Source organism: Neolamprologus multifasciatus, chromosome 22 (assembly GCF_963576455.1).
Source record: "Neolamprologus multifasciatus chromosome 22, fNeoMul1.2, whole genome shotgun sequence".
Classification (NCBI taxonomy): Eukaryota; Metazoa; Chordata; class Actinopteri; order Cichliformes; family Cichlidae; genus Neolamprologus; species Neolamprologus multifasciatus.
Genome location: NC_140459.1, coordinates 16,359,263 through 16,385,217, shown reverse-complemented (window position 1 = coordinate 16,385,217; position 25,955 = coordinate 16,359,263). Strand labels below are relative to the sequence as shown.

The 25,955-nt window shown below is 40.4% G+C and overlaps 1 protein-coding gene and 2 long non-coding RNA genes across 9 annotated transcripts; 1 reads left to right on the top strand and 2 right to left on the bottom strand.

Moving 5' to 3' along the window:
- Nucleotides 1-1,255: 1,255 nt before the first annotated feature.
- Nucleotides 1,256-19,091, bottom strand: LOC146493221 (uncharacterized). 7 transcript variants are annotated; one of them, XM_085148259.1, is made up of 6 exons: nucleotides 17,308-19,091; nucleotides 5,316-5,694; nucleotides 5,050-5,221; nucleotides 3,008-3,186; nucleotides 2,836-2,932; nucleotides 1,256-1,802 (listed from the first exon to the last, which is right to left on the bottom strand). In XM_085148259.1, the coding sequence occupies exons 1-6, from the start codon at nucleotides 17,509-17,511 to the stop codon at nucleotides 1,646-1,648; spliced, it is 1,188 nt and encodes a 395-aa protein (XP_085004385.1). In that variant the 5' UTR covers nucleotides 17,512-19,091; the 3' UTR covers nucleotides 1,256-1,645. The 7 variants fall into 7 exon arrangements, with proteins under 7 accessions (XP_085004385.1, XP_085004380.1, XP_085004384.1 ...); XM_085148254.1 differs by lacking the exon at nucleotides 17,308-19,091 and adding an exon at nucleotides 15,610-16,745; XM_085148258.1 differs by lacking the exon at nucleotides 17,308-19,091 and adding an exon at nucleotides 15,543-15,631.
- On the top strand, nucleotides 3,186-4,773 carry LOC146493222 (uncharacterized). The gene is made up of 2 exons (XR_014871875.1): nucleotides 3,186-4,286; nucleotides 4,365-4,773. It is a non-coding gene; the product is annotated as an uncharacterized LOC146493222 (long non-coding RNA).
- Nucleotides 19,092-20,396: 1,305 nt separating the features above from the next.
- On the bottom strand, nucleotides 20,397-25,851 carry LOC146493220 (uncharacterized). Its single transcript, XR_014871876.1, has 2 exons — nucleotides 23,249-25,851; nucleotides 20,397-23,125 (listed from the first exon to the last, which is right to left on the bottom strand). It is a non-coding gene; the product is annotated as an uncharacterized LOC146493220 (long non-coding RNA).
- Between the last annotated feature and the right edge of the window lie 104 nt (nucleotides 25,852-25,955).

Sequence of the window (25,955 nt, the reverse complement as noted above, 5' to 3'; positions counted from 1 at the left end):
GGTGCACTTATGGACACTCTTATGTTCGAACAAGGTGTTCGTTATGTCCAAACTGTGATTAGCACAGAAGTCCAATAACAAAGCACCGCTCGGGTTTAGATCAGGGAGGCCGTTCCTCCCAATCACGCCCCTCCAGGTCTCGCTGTCGTTACCCACGTGAGCATTGAAGTCTCCCAGCAGGACAACAGAGTCTCCAGGTGGAGCACCTTCCAGCATGTGTCCCATTCCGATGATCCCCCATCAACTCCCATCGGGTTTTGTGGTATACTGGTAGTATTGGGGTCAACAGCTATTTGGAGACCTATGAGAAAAATTTTTCTGCTTGTAATAAGGTTGCTTTTCTGCAACCTTATTACATTATTACCACTAGCGGCCCAGCAAATTTTAGGGTTGCAGTTATGCTGCAGTAGGTCTAAACTGCTGGGGGATTCCCATTATGCACTGAGTTTTTCTTCTTCAGTCAACTTTTTCACTCGTATTCTGTTTATACACCTCTCTACATTCAATTATTTAATCATTATTAATCTCTGGCTCTCGTCCACAGCGTGTCTTTATTCTGTCTTCCTCCCTTAATCCCAACTAGTTGCAGATTAAGGGAGCTGCCCCTCCCCGAGCCTGGTTATTCTTCTTGTTGAAAAGGAGTTCTTCCTTCCCACTGTCACCAAAGCACTTGCACATATGGGGGCCCTATGCTTGTTGGGGTTTTCTCTGTTTTCTTTCTTTTTTTCATTGTAGGGTCATAACCTTACAATATAAAGCACCTTGAGGCAACGGTTGTTGTTATAATTTTAATTTTTTTTTTATAATATAATTTTAACATTAAGTTATAAAAATTGAATTGAATTAAAAAGTAGGCAACACAATGGCCTCAGTAAAAGAAAGAAATGAGTTCCAATAGTGACCAGTAGAAAACCACCACATTCACACAGAAAATAGGGTACACAAGCTTTATTTTTCTTTCAAAGCTAGAGATTTAATTCTGGCCAGCAGTCCAGGGCATAAGGGCACCATGGTCAGAGTTATCAGCCTGGTTCCAAACAGGAAAAGATGGTCACTCATAAGGACAAGCAGTCACATATCAGCCTTGCAACTTCCCCAAAAAGACTTTCCACCCACCTAAAAGGCCTTGTGTTAGTAGGAAGTGAGTAATAATGAGTAAAAATTATAATAATAATTACACATATTTTCCACTGAAATGATATCAACATACTTTAAAAACATGTGACACGTAAAAATAAGAAGTTTTAAAAAAAAAAAAAAATTTATTAAACTGTCATACTTCACATACATACTGGATTAATAAACTAAGAGTGGTTGCATTCAAGCTGAAACTTTTCTTTCGTTCTTTGACTTTTATTGCAAGTTTTTTGCTAACATGAACATGAAACAGTTTTTCCTCAAACTAATTAAAGTTTCAACAGTCATTAAGTTTTCTTAGAGGAAGTCAGAGATTCAACACAGTTTATTCTATAGCAGGAATATTGTCCTATTCTTCACAAAAACCTACGTTTTTACAGTTTGTTGCCCAACAAGTGTCCACAATAAAACCAAAGAGCCAAAAATAAATCTCTAACTAACACCAGCTCACCTTCTTTTATAGGAGGGACAGAAAAATAGAAAAAATTCTTGGCAATATTAATTAAAATCATTTCAACTTGACTTCATTGGGAACAGGTAGGCCATTCACAGCTGCTACGGCATTATCCACCATGCACTGAACCATCCGTTTTATTGTAGCATAGGTGTAGGTGCCAACGTGGGGTGTGATGAGTACATTAGGCAGGCTGAGGAGAGGGTGATCCCTGCATGGAACACAGCAAGAAAAGCATCAGGAGACAGCTGATGTTCATTCATGCTTCCTTTAATTTTCATTCCATTTTGTGTGACTGCATGCACAGGCTGGTAAAGGGGGGATATTTTCCTCTCCAAACAAAATGAACACATCAGAGAGAGAGGAAAAACAGCTCAGACTGAAACACCACAGAAGACAACAAAAGTGCATGATGACAGAATCATTTCCATTGTTAATACCTAACCAAATCACGAACACTCTCAGGGAGGTAGGTGGAATATTGTCACAATCTACAATGAAAAAACTACTCTCGTGAATTTCTCAAGGCAAAAAAATGGAATACTATTTAATGGCCAAGTCAGTCACATAATCTGAACCCAATAAAACATCCTTTTCAGATAGTGAAGACAAAACTGAAAGAAGAGAGGCCCACAAACAAGCTGAAAAAGAAGGCAGATGCAGTAAAGCTCTGGCAGAGTAGAAAACACAGCATCTGGTGACACTCATTGGTTCTAGAGTTCAGTAAGTCATTGACAGCAGAGGATTTTTAAACAACTGTTGAAACCCGTCCTTATATTTAGCTTTTGTTTTTAGTTTTTCCAATTAATTTTGAGTGTCTAAAAATGTGTAAATGTATATATAAACATGTCTGTAGTTCCTAAAGAGTTAATCTATTACTTCTGTTGAACCCCTTGAATTAAAGCTGAAAGTCTGCGTCTTAATCAGACTGTTTGATTTAAAATCCACTGGGTGGTGAACAGAGGGAAAATTACAAAGATTTTGTCTTTGTCTGACAAATAATGGACTTAACTGTACATCTTGAAAAAATATTAAATGTAAGATTCTTCAAGCATCACACTGAAACCAGCACTGCATGGCTTAAAACACAACTTAAAGGCTCTGTTTTGTTCTAATAAGAGTCTGTTTACACTATACGCAAGAAGCCATTAACCCTGAGTACCTCACATGTAAGAGTTCATCATTATTATTATGTGATGTACCGCTCTGGCTGCAGAGCGTGGGTGTCTTCAGAGACATATTACCTGGGTAAAGGTTCAGGATGAGTCACATCTAAAGCTGCTGCTCGAATTTCTCCAGACTGCAGAGCTTTGACTAAAGCATCCTGATCAACAACCAGACCTAAAACATGAAAAGTCACAAAATCAGACTGAAAGCCCAGAGACTGGTGAAGACTCGCAGTCACAGTATCCTCACCTCTGCTGACGTTGACCAGGGTTGCAGTGGGTTTCATGAGGGACAGCTCCCTGTGGCTGATCAGGCCTTTGGTTTCAGGGGAAAGGTTGACAACGAGCACAACAAAGTCGGACTCCCTCAGCAGGTCATCCATGTTCTCACAGTAACTCGCCCCCACTGACTGCTCATCTTCAACGCTCCTGAACAGCACAAAAAAAAAAAAGCAATCACAAATGTACAGTTAATGCTGCTACATTTATTAATGTCAGATTTCTTTAAAAGCTGGGATTCAAAAACACTATAGTGTATAGCTTGTTTTCCTTCACACAAATACAAACTTGAGTGACATCCCATTCGGAATCTATTCAACTTTTCTAGGAAGATTTTCCACAAGATTTAGGAGTGTTTTTATGGGAATTTTTGACAATTATTCCAGAAATGCATTTGTGAGGTCAGACACTGATGTTGAAAGCAAAGGCCTGGCTCGCAGTCTCCGCTCTAATTCATCCTAAAGGTGTTCTGGCGGGTTGAGGACTCTGTGCAAGTTCTTCCACACCAAACTTGGTCATCCACGATTCTATGGACCTTGTTTTGTGCACTGGTGAACCGTCATGTTGCAACAGAAAGGGGCCACGCCCAAACCAGTGTCTTGGTATGCTGAAGCATTAGATAAGGGGTCGAGCTGAACTCCTGAAAAACAACCGCACACCATAATCCCCGCCTCCACTTTACACTCAGCACAATGCAGCAAGACAAGTACCGTTCTCCTGATAACAATCAAACTCAGACTCATCCATCAGCTTCCCATATGGAGAAGCATGATTTATCACTCCAGAGAACATGTCTCCACTGTTCTGGAGTCCTGTGGCAACATGCTTTACAACTAGGGATGGGTATCGAAAACCGGTTCTTGTTGAGAACCAGTTCCCGCTGTTTCAATTCCTTGGAATTGTTTGCCATTTTTGCAAACGATTCCCTTATCGATTCCAGTCGCCCCGAATGACGTCACCACATTGCTGAGCGTCATTTACCTGGCAGGAAACACAGCGCCTAAGCGGCTCAAACGCTCAAAAGTTTGATTATACTTTACGAGAACGGAAGACAACCGGGCAACTTGCAATACTTGCAAAGTGGATATTTCATTTAAGGGAGGAAACACTACGAATATGCAAAAGCATTTGCTCACAAAACACGCGATAACCTTAAATGAATGTCGTGTTTTTAATTCCGCTCCGGACTCGTGAATCTCAACCCAGCAGCAGCGGTAACGTTTGCACGTCCTCTCCCGTTAATGCGGCAGGTGAATAATCAACTAACAGTGCATATTATGTTAGCGCGATCTGCCTTATTACAAAACCTGCCATTACTGTGCATTTAGGTGACCATGATGAGAGAGACAGACAGAGTCTGGCTGGCTCAGATGCTGGCAGTTCTCGCTGCAGTCTACCGTTAGCATCTCCTTTCGGGCCAGGATAGACGAATGTCACCGAGCAGTGACTAAGTTTGTGGTCAAAGGCTGCCACAGCAGATGCCCCCGATTTTCAGTAAGTGAATGTGTTTAATTGTAGGCAGGGACATTACTGGATATTCTTGTGTAATTGCTACAGAATAATTTATGTTATACTTTGTTATTGCTACAGAAGAATATTTATTTTATTATTTTACGTTTACAATTTTTTTTTCCTGGGGACCCTGTGACGCCCCATTGAAGAGCCGTAGGCTGTGGATCTCTTAAGATCTCACTGTTGGGTTTGTAAGGCCATGTTACTCCTAAATTTCTATCTTGTTCAAAGAGAAGTTATAAAACAAAGTTCTAAGCTATTCAACCTTAGTGTTCTCCTTTTTTAAAAAGAATTGATAAGAGAATCGATAAAGAATCGAATTGTTAAACAGAATCGAAAACGGAATCGTGAAAATCTTATCAATACCCATCCCTATTTACAATGCTACATCTGAGGTTTTGCATTGGGTGAGTGAATACTTCTGGCAGTAGTGAAGTACTGTGTATCTATTCAAGTCACTTTAGCAGGATTTTTTTGATCTGTTCGATGAATTGGTCTTACCTTCTGTGTCTGTTGTGATACAGGATCTTCATATCAAACCCTTTGCTTCTCTGAGCAATTTTGTATCCAATGTGTCCCATTCCGATGATCCCCAGAGTCGACCCGGTGACTTCGACTCCCATCAGGCTTTGTGGTATACTGGTAGTGTTGGGGTCAACAGCTATTTGGTGACCTATGAGAAACATTGCCATATTTCCCGTTTAAATATCTTTGGGTTTTACTCAAACTGCTCCACCCTGGGATCAGATTTGAACCTTTGACCTCACCTTCAACTATCTTTCTTGCGGATGCCAGCAGCAGACCCATAGCCATATCTGCAGTGGCGACACTCACCACGCCGGGCGTGTTGGCCACCTTCACCCCGAGACTGGTGATGTACGGCACATCCAGGTGGTTGATGCCCACTCCTCCATTGGCGACCACTTTTAGTGATGGAAGCGAGCTGAGCAGCGACGGCTCGGCTGCAGGGTAGGTGTTCCACATCAGTATGGCCTGGATCTTTGGGCCGTGCTGCTGGGGGTTTTGTAGAAAGTCTCTGAGGCAGATTATGTTGAAGTGTTGTTTTATTATGTCAGTGACCTCTTCGATGAAACCCTGCTCGCCCACCTCTGAGATCAGAGCCCACGGTTTGTCCTCTGCCATCGTCTGATTGGATAAAGCACAGGATTCATAAAGGAGAGGGTAACCAGCAAAGAAAGGCACTGGGACCAGTTCCCACCTGTTTCCAAACTTTATACTATGATCTGGATTATTGCCTAGCATTGACATTAGTTAAAATCCAGTTTTATCTTTTTTATTATCCCCAAATGTATCATCCAGATGACTAGAACCACTGACAGGTAAAGTGAATGACATTGGTAACCAATGCTACGGTCGTACCTGTCAAACGTTGATGTGTATTTTGTAAATAGTTAGTATTAAGTACATAAAAATCGCTTTTTCTAGTCCATTTCCTGAACATTGAAGTTTCACTATGGCAGACCCATGTCATTGACAGCTGCCGTGACACAATTACGTAGCCAAGCTCGTAGTGCATTTTGCTTCGGAAGGTTTCTAATGAATCGCTGCATTCTTAAAGATGTTGAATGGAGTCAGGTGACCAAACAGAAAAAAAAACCTTTTCAAATGGAGTTTAAAAAATAAATAAATAAATAATAATAATAATAAATTTTATTTATGAGCGCCTTTCAAGTCACCCAAGGACACTTTACAATAGGATAAAATACTTAGTAAAACAATGGCGGAATAGGAACAATAAAATAAAAGCACAAAATAAAATTAACAAACAGTGGATTCACAGTGAATATGCAGATTTGAACAGATAAGTTTTGATTTGGGATTTAAACTGTGGGAGAGAATCAATGTTTCTTATTTCTGGGGGCAGAGAGTTCCACAGTCTGGGAGCAGAGCAGCTGAAAGCTCTGCTTCCCATGGTGGTGAGGCGGAAGGAAGGTACAGCAAGCTGGATAGAAGAAGAAGAACGAAGTGAACGGGCAGAACAGGTGGTGGTTAACAGATCAGAAAGGTAAGGGGGAGCGAGGTTATGAATGGCCTTGAAGGTGAGCAGAAGAAGTTTGAAAATTATCTGGAATTTTACAGGGAGCCAGTGAAGTTCTTGAAGAACAGGGGTGATGTGCTGGTAGGAGGGGTTTCTGGTGATAATGCGAGCAGCAGAGTTCTGAACCAGTTGAAGCTTATGGAGGGATTTTTGGGGGAGACCATGCAAAAGAGAATTGCAGTAGTCAATACGGGAGGTAACAAGATTATGGACAAGAATGGACGTAGACTGGGTGGAAAGAGAAGGAAGCAATCTGTTAATGTTACGTAGATGGAAGTAGGCAGAACGGGTGAGATTATTGATGTGAGATTTATAGGAAAGTGAACTGTCTAGGATGACACCAAGGCTCTTAACCTGAGGAGAAGGGAAAACTGTGGAGTTATCGATGGTGAGTGAGAAATGGTTTGCCTTCAAAAGGTTGGATTTGGTGCCAATAAGGAGGGTCTCAGTTTTATCCTCATTGAGCTTTAGAAAATTAGAGGTAAACCAGGATTTTAACTCGGATAGACATTCTGTAAGGGAAGAAGGTGGGAGGGAGGAATCAGGTTTGCAAGAGAGATATAACTGGGTGTCATCAGCAAAACAGTGAAACTGAAGATCAAATTTGCGGAAGATGGTACCTAGAGGAAGGATGTATATTATGAAGAGAAGAGGGCCTAAAACTGAGCCTTGGGGTACACCAGAGATGACGGGAAATAGACGAGAGCGGAATTATCTTAGTTGAATAAACTGGGAACGGTCGAGGAGATATGATTGAAACCAGGCGAGGGGTGTGTCAGAGATGCCGAGAGAGGAACGTCTGCTTAGAAGTACAGAGTGAGAAATGGTGTCGAAGGCTGAGCTCAGATCTAAAAGGACAAGAATGGTGAGAAGACCAGAGTCAGCTCCAATTAGAAGATTGTTAGTGACTTTAAGTAGAGCAGTTTCGGTACTGTGACATGAGCGAAAACCAGATTGAAATCTCTCATAGATGTTATTATTAACCAGGTGTAAATGAAGTTGAGCTGCAACCACTTTTTCAAGTATCTTAGAAATGAAGGGTAAATTGGAAATCGGACAGAGATTGTTAAAGTTGTTAGGATCTAAAGAAGGTTTTTTCAGTATAGGAGTGACTAGAGCAGTCTTCAATAAGGAGGGAACGATACCGGTGGTGAGAGAAGAGTGAATGATAGCAGAGATGAGTGGGAGTAAAGAAGAGAGGCAGGATTTCACAAGCCCCGTGGGCATGGGGTCAAGATGACATGTGGCAGACTTTGATTTACATATGAACTTGGAAATATCAGATAAATCAGGAAGATGAAAAGTGGAAAACGGCTCAAAAAGGAGAAAAGGTTCTGGAGAGGGCGTAGACACAACATTTGATCTGAGTTGCTGGTGGATGTTATTGATTTCCGTAGTCCAGAACAGCATCAAGGAGTTGCAGGTTTCAGAGGAATAGAAGTGCAGTGGTAAAGCGTTGGGGGGTTGAATTAGTTTGTTGAGAACTGAAAACAGAGTCCTTGCATTACCCTCATAAGAACTGATAATACCAGAGTAGAAGCTTTGTTTGGCCTTGTTGATGGAGTCTTTATACTGAAGTACGTGGTATTTATAGATTTCTGAATCAACAGTTAAACCAGATTTCTTATATTTACGCTCTAGCTGCCGAGCTTTGGCCTTCAGAGCTCGGAGGTCAGAGGTAAACCAGGGAGCAGAGCGAGCGAAGGAAACACAGTGGGTTTATACAGGAGCCAGAGAATCAAGGACAGTGCGTAGACAATTATTATAATATAACAACAAATCATCAGGAGTAGAATAGAAGTCCGGAATCTGAACATTGTCCAAACTGGTAGTGAGAAAGTCCATATCAATGTTCTTGATGTTGCGGAACGAGATGAGACGGGTTGGCTTGTAGAAGAGCAGCAGAGAGTGAGATTAAATGAAAGGAGTAAGTGGTCAGTTATGGGGATTTCAGTAGCAGAAAGATTTGAGGGAGTAAGACCAGAACAGCAGACCAAGTCCAGGGTGTGTCCTTTAGAGTGAGTGGGAAAGTCGATAAATTGTTTAAATTCAGAGCCTTCGAGACAGGAGGAAAAGTCTCTGGTGAGCAGAAGGTCATTATTGTCCATGTGAATGTTGAAATCTCCCACCAAGATCACATTTGGGGAGAGAGATGAAAGATGGGTTAGTAGATTAGCAAAGTCACTGAGGAAGACAGGGTTAGGTTTGGGGGGGCGGTATACAGTAGCTATGATGGTGGGAATGGTTCCAGTCAGCTCACATGCAACGACCTCTAGAGAACTAAAGGTATCAACGTTAACTGGCAGGACTTAATGTTGGAGCAGATTCGTTTAGCTGAGAAAAGTCATCAGGTTGTTGCCAGGTTTCAGTTAAGCAGAAAAAGTCAAACTTACAGTCAGATAGGAGGTCTTGGATGAGAGGTCCCTTATTTGTCAATGAACGAATGTTTAGAAGACCGAAGTTGAGTGGAGTATCTTCTTTTTTGTTAATCGCGGTGGGCGCCCTGGGCAGGTGGGCTAGAGATCGATGGTTGACAGCCCGATCAGGGTTCATGCGAGGGCGGCGAGTAGCAGACCAGAACGATTTAGTTCCATTGGAGTTATGGAAAATCCTGCGGGACCCGCGATGGATGTATCTCCGGCGAGGCTGGAAAGTGATGCCCGGGTGGTAGTGGAGCTCCGCCGGCGACGGGAGCGATAGCTGCCCGCGAAGGTGCAGGAGCTCAGCGGCTGTATAGCGGAGCAGTCCAGCCGTAGGATGGTAGACGAGCGTCAGGAGAATCCAAAATAGTGCCGACCAGCTCAGGAGCATCTTGGTCCACATCTTCGATTATGTGGAGGAAAAGGAGCCGAGCCGGCCGGAGCAGCAAGCAGGTAGGCTAAAATAGCTCAAACAGTTAAGCTAGTGCAGCTCACTGAGAAGAAGACGTGAGAACACATTCAGCTGAAATAACAGAAGTTGAGGACAAGCGTTGCAAATCAATCCCTGGCAGAGATCGATCTGGTCCTGAGTGTGAATGTCCCTGTTCATTCAAATCTGAATCGAAATAATCCAATTAATCCAAATAATAGTGATGTGACGTTCTGTATCGAGGCTTCGAAGCGTGTGTCGAGTAATTGAGGGGACGTTTCCGCGAAGCGCGTATCGAGGCTTGCTTCATTTATGGGAGGAGCTGAAAATGATGACGTCCGAAGCCTCGCTGCCCGGCTGTACCACGTGACTGGTTCATGAAGCGGTTCAAACTTTGCCGCGAGATATGACAGCGATATGAACCCCTCAGACTTCATTCAAAAATGTAGGTGTTTGATGGAGAGTTGCGGTTAGTGACAGTTAGAGACAGTTTGGAGAGAGTTTGGAGGTTTATGAGAGTGAGGAGAGAAAGTCAGGAGAGAATGGAGCCAGCTAAGAAGAGGAGGATGTCCTCCCCTGTGTGGGAACATTTTGATTTTATTCCTCCCAACAAGTTATGTAAATTTCTACAGAAGATGTATTTTCATAATACTGATGGTGCAATAAAACATATGTTAAGCTGTCTTTACATTTGTACAAGGTGAAGTGTTTGCTATGTGCCAGGGAGCTGGGATATAACAACAACACCTCATCCATGCTTAGGCACTACAGAGCTTTGCATGAGAATAGGGGGAACACCGATTGTGGAGCAAGACCAGGTGAACCATCAAATGCCATGATAATATAGCATGCAGTAATGTTACTAAATGATATAACAATATTATACAATGCAATAATTGACGTGTGTAATATTTATATTTGTGCTTTGTTTTTGTTGTCTTTCCTCAGGAGAACAATCTCAAATAGATGAAGACCTGGTTAGCATGGTGATTGAGGACTCCCAGCCATTTAGCATTGTGGAGGACAAAGGATTTAAAAGATTTGTTAAATCATTAAATCCTAGCTATGTTCTCCCCACTAAAAACGTCATAAAAGCAGTGAAAATTTAGTTTTACAGAATAAATGTGGGCAGGACTGAGGCTCAAAGCCTCAGTGTGTAGCTGTCCATACCTGAACGTTACAAAAGCACAACCACTGTCCATACCCCAACCACACCTCACCTCACAGTAAATGATCATTTCCATTTTAAGCATTTCCAAATGATCATTTTCCATACTGCCAGCATAAATATACAAAGTATACTGCCATCACTACAATATAGATGTTTTACACACTCCTTTTGTTGTTGACATTTACAGGCTGTGTGCAAAAGGCCACACTCTTCAAATTCATGCCAACTAATATTTTTACGTCCAGTAGATGTCCTACTAGAGCAAATGAAGCTTCAAGAAGCTTTGCGCTGGGGTGAACCAATTGGATGAAAAGCTTCAGTGCTTCATGAAGCTTCATCTGCCCATCACTACCAAATAATCGAAAAATGTACCGGTGAGTAGCGGCAGCCAGACGCGCCAGCGTTCACTCAAGCCGGAAGTCCGGCTTGAAATAGATGTACATGGTTGTATTTTCTGTGATAGTGAGTTGGCAAATCTTTTATTTCAGTGTATTACAATGCAGTCCTTATAGTTGCAGGCCAGGGGACTCATCGTGCCCCAGGATGTGAAATAACTGTGAAAATAATCAAGATTGGAATCTGTTCAATGAATACTACCAATTTGCTTTTAACTGAAATATTTGTATTCACAAATGCAGAATTTTCAAGGCTAACCCTGACTTGACTGGAAGAATGATCTAAATCTGTTTAGTAAGTTTCCGAAGGTATTTAAAAATGGATCAGCCCTTAAATTATTCTCATTACTTAATCATTTTAAGTTAATCTTACTGAGTGACCCAGAATTATGAAGAACAATTACCAATTAACAAAAAAAGTTTCAACTAATTCCTCTTGTGGGACACCCACACTGTATGTGTGCAGAGCTTCAGCTCCATACACTCAATGACTCTGGAGAAATTAAAGGACATAATAGTTGGCATGAAATTCTCAGTTGATTACTCTACCTGTGTGCCAACATTCACAAAGATGCCGCAAGATTCCAGAGAAATTAAAGGAAATTTCTTCTCAACTGCAAGAAGATTTGACTGAATTTCCAATAGAAGTAAATCAAATGAAAAATTAAAAAACATATTCTCTTCATATCCTCACTTTCATTTCTTCATTCACACACACACACACACACACACACACACACACACACACACACACACCTTTACTGTGTCTTCAAAGGCACACTATAATAAACGTAATTCTGATGTGTCAATCCTTTTTTTAGTCTGTTGAACAAAAATAAGCAACGAAGGAGAAGCGCTATCATGCTACCATAAAACTTAGTGCAGAAGCGCAAGAAAATTTAAGCCGCAGATAAGCGGCGGTTAGCTTCACGGAGACCATTTTAAGGTCGTTAGGATTCTCAGCTCTCTTTTCCCTACTCCCTTATGTACCATCCTACTCGCTTTCCTTGACCTCGATGACATTTTGAAGTCAAAGAAAAGGAGTTAAGAAAAGGAGAAAAGGTGTACTTTTGGAAGGTAGCCCTAATGTTTTCTTAAAATCACCACGTTTTCCATTAGCTCAGTGTTTTAGGTTAAACGCTCTGTGAGACTGTCCGGTGTTCCAGATCTACTGGCGTTTAGATCAACTGGCGTTGGTCGAACAGATGTGTGGCAGTCTTGCGTTTCAGGAGCTGCTACCGACAAACCAGCAAAAAAACGCCAAATGTGTCATCTGTGACACTTGTGAGGTTATCTCGAACACACTCTGTCAGTCTTGATGCCGTTGAACAACAAAATGTTTACAAATGTTTCGAGTTTACCTGGTGATATCCTCATGCGCGACGCGATCGCGAAAACAGCAAACAATTAACACCACGCCGATGTTGTTCACAGGACAGCAACAGTAAACGATCGGGAGACTCTTGTCGTCGTTATCGTTCCCCTCGCACGTTTTATTTCTCCGGTTTCAGCGTTTTTGTTGCACAACTAAAGCGAGCAGTTTACTTTGTGCACTAACATGGACTCGAGTCAACCAGCGCCACCTCTGGCCAAGTGCCACAACCTACAGCCAGATCAACTTGTGACACACATCTGCAGCACGTTAGAATTCGTTTCATGCACAACACATTTGTACCTTTCAATTGTCTCTGTCTGTGCGTCATGCAAATAAACCTTTGAAAAGAATGAAATGATATCATATATTTCCTATTGGCCTACATTTGTACAACATTCCAAATTATATATACAAAGTCATAGAAATCACCACCCCTGTTCATCATGATTTTAATATTCTCTTTTTCCATAACAATGAAATGCGTCTTAGACAAATATGACACATCAATAGTTCATCAGTGTTGTCACATCACATCCTGTAAGCAGAGTCTGTGTCTTTCCTCTGGAAATGAATATTTCCAGCCAATATAGGCGATCCATCAACATGGCTGGAGAGTTGGTGGTTATATACAGTCTGTATAAGTGTGGTTAATCTAATGAACATTTGTAAGGAGATGACTGTGAATTTACAGCAGTTACACAGTGATTAGTAATAAACAGAGCCAGTGAGAGTGAGTGGATTTAAGAAAGTCAGTGACTCAGGTGTGGCGATTGGTTTGTCATCTGTTTTTGGGACTGGAGGAGACGTAGAAATCTTTTGTTTTAAATCTTAGTTAGGAAGATTCCTGTTGTAAAACAAGCATTTTGTGTGAGAAATGCAAGAAGTACATCTGCAGAAAGCACACAGTTACATTCTGTCCATCATGTGGACAAAATTGAAAATGTTGAGCATTGAAAAACTGAGAACGTTGGGCAAGTTCAAAAGAAATGTGTTTGTAAGAGCAAAAAACCAAATTGTTCCTAAAATACTTATGGAAAGTCTAACTGTTGCATGTCTGTGTTCTACATGTTTATCTCATGGAAAATAAAGTTGCTATTGTTTTATTGCAGTTTCTTGACAATTCTGAGTGGATTTACACAGTACGGGTCAAAATGACCTGCAACAAAATCAATGTCACTTTTTTGTTTTTCAACATAATACAAGCGTTAATTTCCAACACTTGCATGTGATCTTCAATTTGTAGCAGATCCACTATCACATAGCAGCTGGAGCAGTCTCCAATGCAGGTCAGTCCACTGCTGCCACCTGTGGCCAAATACCACAGCCTACTACTAGATTAACTTGTGACACATCTGCACCTGCTGCTATGATCACATTGAGTAGAGGCTGAGTGGCTGCACTTACCCCTGGTACATTCAGATCTACCCACAAACATGTTGACAGATGCAATCCCAGAAATGTGGATTGTCAACACTAAAAACAATCAGTAAGCGAACACAACAGGGATCAATTTTTTCTGTTTATTTAGCAACCACAACATTTGTAGTCGCCTTCTGCAGAGGGGAAGTCCACACACACTGTGTGGTACCACTTCCCATAGAAGGTGCATTCAATCTGCAAGAAAAATTAGATTGTCAGAGTCATTCATCTGAAGTCAGGCTCTTGAGTAAAGCAACTAAACATGTTACAGTGTGCAGATACTGCATATTTCTGTGCAACAGTCTTATCTGTGTATCACTTGATGTTTACATGCGTCCTTTAGGTGCTCTAGTGTCTTTAAAGTGCAAAGGCATGCAGGTCACCTGAACTATAATTCCACTGTCGGTGCATCAAAGTGACATGTCACCCAGTGATGTTGAAGTAACCCAGTCAAGGTGCTTCCATCTGAGGTATTGATTTCGTTATCTTACCCATGCTAACGACATGTGATGTTACAACACTGGTGAAATATTAGTGTGTCTATATTTGTTCACAACATTTTTCTTATGGGCAAAAGTATTGATATCATGATGAACAGGGGTGGTGATTCTTATGACTTTGTGTATATAATTTGGCATTTTGTAGAAATGTAGCCTGATAGTACATACATGATATCATTTCATTCTTTTCAAAGGTTTATTTGCATGACGCACAGACAGAGACAATTGAAAGGTACAAATGTGCATGAAACAAATTCAAACGTGCTGCAGATGTGTGTCACAAGTTGATCTGGCTGTAGGTTGTGGCACTTGGCCAGAGGTGGCGCTGGTTGACTCGAGTCCATGTTAGTGCACAAAGTAAACTGCTCGCTTTAGTTGTGAAGCAAAAACGCTGAAACCGGAGAAATAAAACGTGCGAGGGGAACGATAACGACGACAAGAGTCTCCCGATCGTTTACTGTTGCTGTCCTGTGAACAACATCGGCGTGGTGTTAATTGTTTGCTGTTTTCGCGATCGCGTCGCGCATGAGGATATCACCAGGTAAACTCGAAACATTTGTAAACATTTTGTTGTTCAACGGCATCAAGACTGACGGAGTGTGTTCGAGATAACCTCACAAGTGTCACAGATGACACATTTGGCGTTCTTTTGCTGGTTTGTCGGTAGCAGCTCCTGAAACGCAAGACTGCCACACATCTGTTCGACCAACGCCAGTTGATCTAAACGCCAGTAGATCTGGAACACCGGTCACAGCCCACCCCTGGACCAGGCTCAGCAGGATAGTCCTCCCCCAGCTGCTATCAGGGCAGGAGATGTTCACACCTATGCGTCCAAACTGCAAATGAATCGTGCATGAGCGAAGCCGCTGCCCCCGCACTGACTGTAACGCAGTCAGTTCTTCTTTTACTGTTATGCTGTTTTGTGGATCACAAGGTTTAAAACTACTTAATGCCTTAAGTCCAAGCCCGGATAAAGGAGCAGGGTTGGAATTGTGACATTAAAAAACAATAATTGCTAAAAGAAATTACATTTGTATTTCTAAATAAATTCTAAATGCATTTAGGACGTTTTTTTACTCACTTTATGTCTCTTCCACGATGTTATTTCTCTCTCCAACAACCTAGGTTACAATTACATTAGCAAGACCAATTATGCAAATTAGGCGATGAGGTCATTTAGAGACTTCTAGCGACTTTTAAGACAGCCAATAGCGATTTTCCTTACTGTGGAGTTGGCAACACTGCTCAGCAGCACGACCCACAAAACCTGTTTATGTTGTAAATTCACTCACAGTTGTTGAGCTCCTTCCCGGCTGCTCCTCAGAGAGGAAGAACTCTCTAAGGAACGCGCGGGATTTCAAAATAAGGGCTCTTAAAAGCAGCATGACTTGAAACGACAGGAGTCATTCTAAAGAAAGATGTCTCCTTAACATGGATTTCTTATTCCAACATTTAAACTTAGATCATATTATTACATAACTGGACGTCTTTATTTACTAAAAATGACAGCTCACTTATTGTTTTTAATCTTTTTTTCTATATTTACTTAAAGACCTCATATGCAATCTTTTGTCACTAGTGTAACTTTACTATTTTTAAATTTTAATTTAATTTTAATTTCAAAGCTTTTAAGCATTATTAATACCTCAGGCTCTTCATGCAAACAGAGTCAGAGAGAGTTATTTCGATCACGTTTGTTCATAATGTGATTGTTTACTTATTACCGTAACAACGACAATAATCAAAGAACAATTAAAAATTAGTAACGAGGCAATCCTTTATATCTTAACCCTTATGTGTAACCAAATTCAACAGGTGTAGACTTGTTAAACAACGCGTGGGGACATGTATGACAGTTATAGACAGATATACTTGACAAAAGGAGCTTTAACAACAACAACAACAGCAATAAAAGCAGCTAGCATTCAATATTATTATCTTATTTTTTTTTATTCATCATTTCATAAGAAGCTTTTAGTTAAGGTCACTGCCCCACTTGAGTGGCTCCAAATTGTGGTGGTTTTACACACTTGCCTAACAAGTGAAAGACCCCTAGAGGTGCAAATCCCTTTGGGGTTGTGTCAGGACGAGCATCCCACATAAAAATAAAGGAAGAAATTAAGAAATCATCCTTAAGGTGTGTGGAGAGGAGCAACAAAGTAGTGAAAAGAAATAGGTTTGCATAAAAATTAAGAATTGTTGAACACAGGAAAATAGATGCTCCTGCTGAAAAATAGCATTATCACTGTTTAAGGAAGTTAATTTGATTTGAAAGATCATATTTGTTAAGCAAAAATACAGAGAGACTGAAAGAGTCTGGGGCAAAACTGACTAGAAGAGAATAATAAAATAGGAATAAATGGGGATAGTAGATCCCTTACTGGATTATCAGCCTAATAAAAGATTAAAAGCTAAATAAGTTGAAAATGGAGCTGAATGAATTGAATAAATACAAGTGCAAAAAGGATGAATTGGATCTGAAGCATAAAATAAACTAGATCATAATTATAATATATACAAATTAATAATAGCAATAATAACAAATTTAAACTAATATTAATACTATTAATAATAACATAGCTGGGATGAAATCCAGATAAATAAATCACACAAACACATAATAAATGAAATAGGGAGGTTTGTGTGGTGTTTGGCAAATATAGAAGGTAGTGGTGATGATCTAAGAACATCTAACAACTTGGTGTGGAAGGTGTGACAGAAAAAAAATAAATAAGAGCCTATTTTGGTTAGAAAGAAGATACAAGAATCAAGATGCCATCAATAAATAGATCTAAGTGAAATGCAGGAGTGTAGAGGATTTCTAATAATGTCTCAGAGATTGCATGTCAAATGTATAGGGGGGTTTAGTTATCACTTAGCTTAGCTTTGCTATGTGTTGTCTTGCTGTTCATATGACTTGGTTTAATAAACTCTGTTCTTTGATTTTAATTGGATCTAAAAACTTGGTTACCTTGTTGTCTTTAAAATACCATTACTTTCTTTAGCTGGCACAGAGGTTTGTGCGGGATCGTCTCCTTAAGAACCCAAGAGGCAAGTGCTGGAGCCCACAGGTTCCTTACACGCCGGGTATAGCACAGACTGCTCATTCTGGCTGAAAAGTTATTGATATTATACATATTAATTACGAGCTCAGTAACAAAGAGCTCGTGGGCTGACAAAATTATTCCAAACATTCCAGTGCGCTTGGAGAGCAAGTGTTTTTAAAATAAGTAAGAGAGATACCTTTCAGCTGAAACCTGGGTGGTTTGTCTCTGCTGCGTCCTCAAACTGGCATGAAGAGCGAGCTGGTGGGAAAAGAGTTTGTTCTAGAGAAATATTAAACACATGACCATAAGAGGATGATTTCTTTGGCAGCACATTGTGAAATGTACTCCCTCCAGCACGGAGAAGAGAGAACGGGAAGAAACCACTGTTCCCAACGACTGGGCAGGTGGCTGTTTATTAGATGTTGATTAGTGCACCAGCCTTAGAGAACGATCAAAGGTCAGTCGCCACTGTCCATAAAGAGACAGTCCATGAAACGTCTTATATTTGCTTCAGTTATGTACACACTCGGTTTTCTTCAAGCTCAAAGGAAGTTTAGAGTACATGTGGTTTTTAAGTAATCTGGAGACCATTTAATGACCAGGCCAGTGTAAAAAGAAAAACTGTGATTAGCACAAGATCACATAACAAATGTTTACATTATGAACAGTGTTTAAACCCCCTAAATATTATGCATTGTACACGTGCAATAATTCATCCTAATTAGCATAACTGGAGGCTATAAAAGCTTTATTTTTTTCACCAAACAACCAACATATGCTCAACCATAAGAATATAAGCCAGTGTAATTTATTATTAGTCTGTGTATTTCATGACGTTATTAAAAGGTATTTACATTTGCAGTATGAGTCTAACATATGGAAGAATGCTGTGATATTCCCTGTGCCTGCATCCAGTTATCCCAAATTTCTAAAAGAGTTCAGATGGGTCACGTTCACATCAGTCATGATGAAAGTCCTGAAAAACTGGTGAAGTCAGAAATTTTAAGGAAAACTGAGGCTGTGGGAGATGAAGAAGATGTTACAGTAACTCAGACATTTCTTTTCCTGCTTATCCAATTCAGGGTCACAGAAAAGGCTGGAATCTACCCCTGCTGTAGGAGGGGAGGCAGGTTACACTTATAACAGGTCACCAGTCTGCCTCGGGGCTAACACAACTGCTCCTCGACTGGCTCCCCACAGCAGCTTGTGCTCCCACCCTTACATCATTTACCCTGAACACACATATGTGTCAGAGCAGGATGGAAACAGGAGCATCTTTAAACATGCAAGACTGGGACCAGTTGCAGTTCTCGATGATTTTGTTGAACGGTGAGATGAGCCCAAATTTCAATTAAATAGTCTGACACAATGATCACTGCTTTCAGAAAATGCACTCATACACAAGAAGTCACGTACTTTAAGGGACGGAAGGCAGAATTTTTTGAGTCTAATAAATATCTTAAAAGATTTACTGATTGAAAGCTGAACTTTGAAACAAACTATGAAGCTGCCAGCAGAGGAAGAGAAACTGTCCTCTTTGTGCTGACTAAGAGCTCTTAACGACCAAAAGCTTCTTACAGCACTGAACTCCTCTCTGAGCCTCAAATACTTGGATTTCCACAAGGACACAGATTACTTTGAGCATGCAACCACTAGGTGGCATCCAGACATTAATCTGTGACTCTGGAGTGAGTGGAGTGGAGACCTGCTTGAGACTCTGCAACAAATTAAAGCTATGAATCTTCAGGCAGCAGCCATGCTCTATCACGCAGTTTGCTAAATATATATGTAACATTATATATACATTTTAAAGATTTTATTACATTTTTAAAATCTCTTGTAAACAACTGTTCTTTAGGGAGACGGAAGACATGCTCACTTAGCATTTTAGCCTCTTAAATTTAAAATAATGACAAAGTACATGAGCGGAGAAAGACTCTTGTTCTAAGTCTGCATGTCAGTAAGTATAGTTAGAGAAAGGTACACAGACAGTGTGAAATACTTACTTTTTTACTAAAGACAGTAAGAAAGTAATGCATGTATTTTGGTTTGAAGTGTTGTGAAATGTTGTGTCATCACATGATTTCGCATTACATCATTTAAAACTATTGATACTTTCCTTTTTAAATAATATAAAATGATCATTTTCAAATTAATGCAGGGTTTGTAGCAAAATGTAAAAATGTAGTGTCTTGTTTTGGTTTGATATTTTTTTCATGTGTATATGTGTGCGTATGTGTGTGTGTGTGTGTGTGTGTACACTTGCATATGGTCTGGTTATGAATCAGTGAACAATGATTTGTAAATTATTAAATAGTATTGAGCAGTGTAGGATCACATACGTGTAAACATCACCCTACTCTTTTTCAGGCATGTAAATTGTGTTGTGTAAAAAACTCAACGTTGTATTTCTTTTGCTTTGTTTATTTTCTGTTTTCATATTTACATGTCAGAAATAAAATATTTAATCAGTCAATCAGTCAAGTATCACGCTTGTCATAAATACACAGCGATAAATACATAAATACATAAATACACAGTGATAACACCCCTAGTTTGGATGGTAAAATATTTGCAAAGCTTGCATACAAAGCTTGTCTAACCACCTGTCATGCATGCATTGTAAGCAAACACAAGTTTGCCAGGAATACTGCTCTGCAGCTGTAATTCTTTGAGATAAGGTAGAAATGCTAAAATTGAGGAGGGATATTTTAGGGCCACTTTTCTTGTTTGATCAAACACATTTTGTAGTGTTGCTGCAGAGTTTTACATATCACCCTCACCTGATGAAGCTGAGGTGTTTGCTTTGATGTAATTGCCTGTGTGTGTGTGTGTGTGTGTGTGTGTGTGTGTGTGTGTGTGTGTGTGTGTGTGTGTGTGTGTGTTATGCATCAAAGCATCAGGGAAGGTCATGTGTGCAAGGCGACTGCAGATCAGCAGCTTACCTGCTTTTTACTGTTGCATAATCTCAGGCTCTCCTCTTCTTCTCCCTCTGTCCTTTCACTCCTCCTCCACACCTGTGTCTGTCTATACTTTTCTCTTTCTCCTCTTCACCGGCTCCTCCCATCCAGCTCGACCTCACCCTTAAGCGTGTACGGAGCTGCAAGCTTCTCTCTTTCTGTGGCCAAGAGTCATTTAGGCTTTCATTAAGCCAGTTCAGATCTCCAGCCAAGCTCCACTTCCATCTGCTGCCACATCTGACAGCAGGTGGCCTTTTAGCAAAGTGCTGACTCACATGGTAAACGCAGCGATTACATCTCTGCCTCATTGCACAGCACTTTCAGTGCTCTTCGTCTCTGATCACGTGATTCATGTCAGATGAGAAGGTCAAAGGAGAGTTTGGATTTTTGGGGAAATACCAGTTCTTCCAAATAAACACGTCACAGTTCATTATGACAGAGTTTGCGGCGTTGCATGTTCGAGTTTCATGTCTAAAGAAAGGTGACAGGTGTTATAGCTGGCCTTAGGTGTCACACTTCACATGACACAGCAAAGAGAGAACAGAGAAAGGAAAAGTCCTTAACTACACTGCCTGTAATAGATCGCTGACATGAGGCCCTATCCTTACTCTGCTTATCGGCAGCACACAGCTCTGAAGTCGTGCCTTTTTTTTCCTCTGTCTGAGCAGATAAAAATAAAACAAAAAACCATGCAGAGGACACAGGACTTTTATTTTTATTCAGTGCTGTCTTATCTACTTCAACATTTTTTATTTTTGCTTTTAATGCATATTTGAAATGTGGAGGAAAACACAAAAATGTGCTTCATTTAGATGATTTTTTACCCTTGCATGAAAGTACCCATGAGGGCAATTAGTGGACTTTGATATTACCATGTGAACCATAGTCAAGAACCAAAGCGAAACATAGAGCTCCGGCAGTAAAAAGTTCACATTTGCACAGTTTCTTCTAGATTGTAAGGTGCAAAGGTTTGTGTTCATTTAAATATAAAAAGGAATGCAATAAAAACTCATATTTACTCTTAGATTTAAAAGCATTTACTATTTATTCAAGCTCTGTCAAATAAATGTTCCCAAAGTTACACATCTCAAAGGTGCTCTACTGGATTTAGATTGTTGTTGAACATTGTAATGTTTAAGAAACCAGTTTGAGATGATCTGAGCTTTGCAGCAGCCATCAGATGATGCAAGCAACATTTTTTTCTAATCTTCTGTTATCCAATTTCAATCAGCCTGTGTGAACTGCAGCCTCAGTCTCTTGCACTTAGCTGACAGGAGCGGAGGTTGGTGTGGTCTTCTGCTGCTTCAAAGTTCAGAGATGCTCTTCTGTATATGTTGGTTTTAACGAGTAGCGATGCTCAGTTTGAATTTCAGCTGCGTGCCTGAATGCAGTGAACTGCTGCTATACGATTGTGCTAACAAGGAAAATGAACAGGTGTACCTAATGAAGTGGACAATGTGTGCATATTGGCCTTGTTACCTCACGGCACAAACTTTCTTTACTCCCTGCATGTGCCTGGTGGCTGTAGGTTCAGACATGAGCTTCAGTGAAAACTTGGTGGTGAGGCCAGAAAAGCAAACCCATTTCTAGGTGTAATGAGTACCGCATACCTGACCTTTATTTAAAGGTCAGTTTTTCTTCACTTGCATTAATGTTCAAAATCCTGGAGACTTATCTCTACAACATACAAACTGCAACAATGCAAACAAGTACATCATATCGAATGTACTTTTAAAGGTACAAAAAGGTACTCTACATTGTTTCACTACTATTATTTGAACAAACAAAAGTATCTGATTATTTGGCTGTTCAATGCTAAAAAATGAACAATAACTGAGTAAATAAATAAATGAAAACAGATGGAAGATCTCACGGCTAATTAGGGTAATAGTGACATGAACAAACGAGGGAGGCAGAGACTGACAGCTGAGAAGAAAGGATAGGGTTGGCTTCATCGCTCTGTGAATAACTACACGGGGGACAAAAGTTAGTTGTGTGCATCAAAATGAAACTTTTTATTGGTTAAACAACAGGACAGTTTTTCTTAAGAAGTGCTCCTGAATCCCTGCTGAGATTTCCATCACAGGAACATGTTTGTTTTTAGTACCATTGGTATTGGTTTCGGTCCTTTTCTCTTTCTTGCAAAGATTTCTCTGTATTCTCTAAATCTTGGTAATCTTATGATGACAAATATTAGGTTGGTGAAGTGTTTGCATACACAGCGGCAAACCCCTTCTGATAGACTTCTAATATTGCACTTTATCTTTTGTCCCCAAAATTATGTTGTTGGCATCAAATTCAGAAATCCATCCACAAATAACTGATGTGCTGACTTTGTGCCTAAAATAATTTACAAATCACAGCATTCTGTTTGCATAAACTGTATATTTTACACAAGATCCAGACAACTCTGTCGTTGCTAGAGGACATCTGCAATCCATTTCTCTCAGTAAAAAGTTGGACTATTTCATATACATAAAACACCTGTCTTCAATGACTCAGGCCACTCTGTGAAGCTGGGCTATTCTTTCAGAGGACATCTTCTCCTGCAGGTGCTGATGTCGTGCAGAAGCAGAAACCACACACATACATGCAAAGCTGACACCTGAGTCGCTGTGAAGAAGCCTGGCACGCAACGCTCATCGTGTTCTGGTTGAGAATAAATTCACCTGCTGGGTAATCCAGTCAGCCTGAGCATTAGCCTGCCGTGCATGACGTACAGCGCAGCACAGTGAAGTCGCAGGTCAACTCAGTGAAGCTGCTTTTGTGTTCTCATTGCTTCTCTCTGAACTAGCATTTGTCTGCAAATACAAAGACACATAAATAATACTTGGAAATCAGACATGTCTATACAGCATCAGTTTGTTAATAACTTTTCAGGCCAGTGCCTGGAGAAATTTTTGAAAATAAGAATATAAACTCACTGAGCAGCAAAGACATCATGATGCAATCCTCCATGAGGATCTGAGTGCAAGTTTTTTGAATGTTCAACTTTTCCTTAATAAGATAACAATCCTCAGCCTAGGGACGACTGCCAAACAGCTTAGCTCACCTCCAAACTTTGGGCACACTCCTCAGCAGGTTCAGCAGCTCAAGGCTGGCTCTGTCTGATTATGTAACAGATAATCATTAAGAAGAGGTTGTTGGGCTCTGCTGTGCTGCTCAGTGGCTTCTCCATCCCGAACCGCCTACTTAGCCTTGTCCGTAAAGCCGCTGTTACCTAATGATGGAGCCCGTGTAGAGCCATGGGCTGGCTGATTTAGAAAGACTCTTTGCTGTTTGAGCTGGGGCACACCAGGCTTCACTAGTGTGCGTGTGTGTGTGTGTGCAGCTCTTCAATGGACAGCCAGTCAGATCAATGTTATGCAAACCTATTAGTCAGAGGTTGCAGTGTTGGCTTCACACAATACTCAGGGACTCTAGCCCAGGGTCAAACACGCTGATGAGCTCTCACCTCAGTTAAGAGTAACAATCGGTTAAAGGCAGCAACAGAGAACTGCAGCTTTATATCATCAAACAGTGCTGGAAAGACATTAGTGTCACTGCATAAACTGCATTTTGTCCTTAAACAAGCATTCGTGTTTAAATTTGCACCAATTTCAAACTTGAAAATTGACGCAATTGACGTTTGCATATACGGTTAAAACCAAAACTTTTAAATGCAGTCTAATTTTGTTATATTTTTGTACAATCACATTTCCAGAAACATGATTTCAATCGAAAATTTCTGTGTAACGCATAGTTAATAACGCAATGCAATGATCCAGATGTGTAGTGGGTGGCAATGTTCTTATACAGTGCAATACTATCTTAAATGAGTTTATTTCACTTATCATTGTGACTGTTTCACTATAATCGCTTATAAAATTGTGATTTTCTGTGTGTTTGCATTGGACAATTCACAATAAAGGAATCTGAACCTGAACCTGATGTGACTTTGAATGTGATCTACTGGGATTTTCCACAAAAACATTTCTAGAGTTTGCAGAATATGATCTGAAAAACAGAAAATAACCAGTGAGAGGCAACAGTGACTTAAAAACCCCCCATTTGTTACAAAGTATGCAGAAGAGCATCTCTGAATCACAACATCAAGAACTGTGAAGCAGCGGGCTACAGCAGCAAAAGAGCACACTGAATGCCACGCCTGTAAACTGGTACAGGAAACTGAGGCTACAATTCACAAAAACTCGCCAGAATTAAACAATAGAAGACTGCAAAAATGATGATGAGCCTTTATGTTTGTTGTTTTTGCTAAACAACATGAAAGCATGGATCCATCCTACCTTGTATCAACAGTTGAAGCTGCTTATGTTGTCATCATACTGATTGCACAAAACTGTATTTGTTAAACTTTGAATGATCTACTGGGTGTGCTTGCTATCTCCCTATTTCAACAGATGGTGTTTCATGATCAGATTTTGTTGTTGCAAGCACCACCGCTATGTTTATAAGCTTATCTATTCAGGAAACAAAGTTAAGTGAATCTGAGCAAGGGAGGCCATCACCCTGCTGAATAATTATTCTGAATTCTATTGTAATCCTTTATTACATATTTCAACACTAGAAAGAGATCAAAAGAAGCCGAGATGATTCCTGTCCATGGATATGTGATTAATGTTCATCGAACATTGTTTTGTACAGGTAATGGATTGCTGTGATCAGTGTGATGAGCATGTTGCTGACTCGACAGGAGGGAGGGGGTTCTCGGTGTACTTCATAAGGCCATTAAGAATATACTCCCTGGAACACAGTCTGAATAATCCCTGTGGCTTTGACTTCCTTTAATCATCTTAGCCAAAGCATGGCTCCCAATGTGCCTGCATGGGAACACCTGTACTGGGCCACAGCAAATGGATGGTGGTTATCATCGTAATCACCCTCCTGTTCCTCATGCAATACTCAGAAATAAGCAAGCTCATTTATGCTGATCAAGAGAATGCAAAACACAGCAAGTAAGCTGAACTTTAATGCAAATGACTGAAAATGTAGTCTTAGTGTCAGCTGTTTATCTTTATCATTTGAATCCATCCGAAGGTCTAGTTTGCACACATCCCACATTAGGGGAGAAACAAACAGCACGGCAGGTAAAAGATACAGAATGCATGCAAAACTGGAGAAAACGTTTAAATAAGAGCCGGAGCTGCTATAAACTGTGGAAATATTCAGTGAAATGTGGCGCTGTATGTGCAGCGTTATTTTTTATTTTTTTTAATGGTAAATAATTTGCAAGCAATGAATAAGTAAGTAAAAGTATAAGTTATTTGAATGCTTTTTAAATTATTTTAAAGAGGTTCTTGATCAGTATTCTTGTGTATGTGCATCAGGTGGCCATTAGCCACAAAATGACTTATAAAACAATTACTTCTATATGTTTATAGACCATTATAAAACATTAATAAACATTAATAAGCACATAGATGCTAATAAATACAGTGGGTTATGTTTCATTTGATATACTCTTTAGTAAACGAACAACTTGTAGCTACAGTTTTTAAATGCTAATCGCCATTCAGGTGCCGGGCTCCTGTTGCCAGGAAACCGTGGCTTCCCATTGGCCGCTGCCGCTCCACGTGATGCCGAGCCTTGACGTCACGCCCAGAGGCTGTGGGGCTAAGCAGAGTGTGCGCA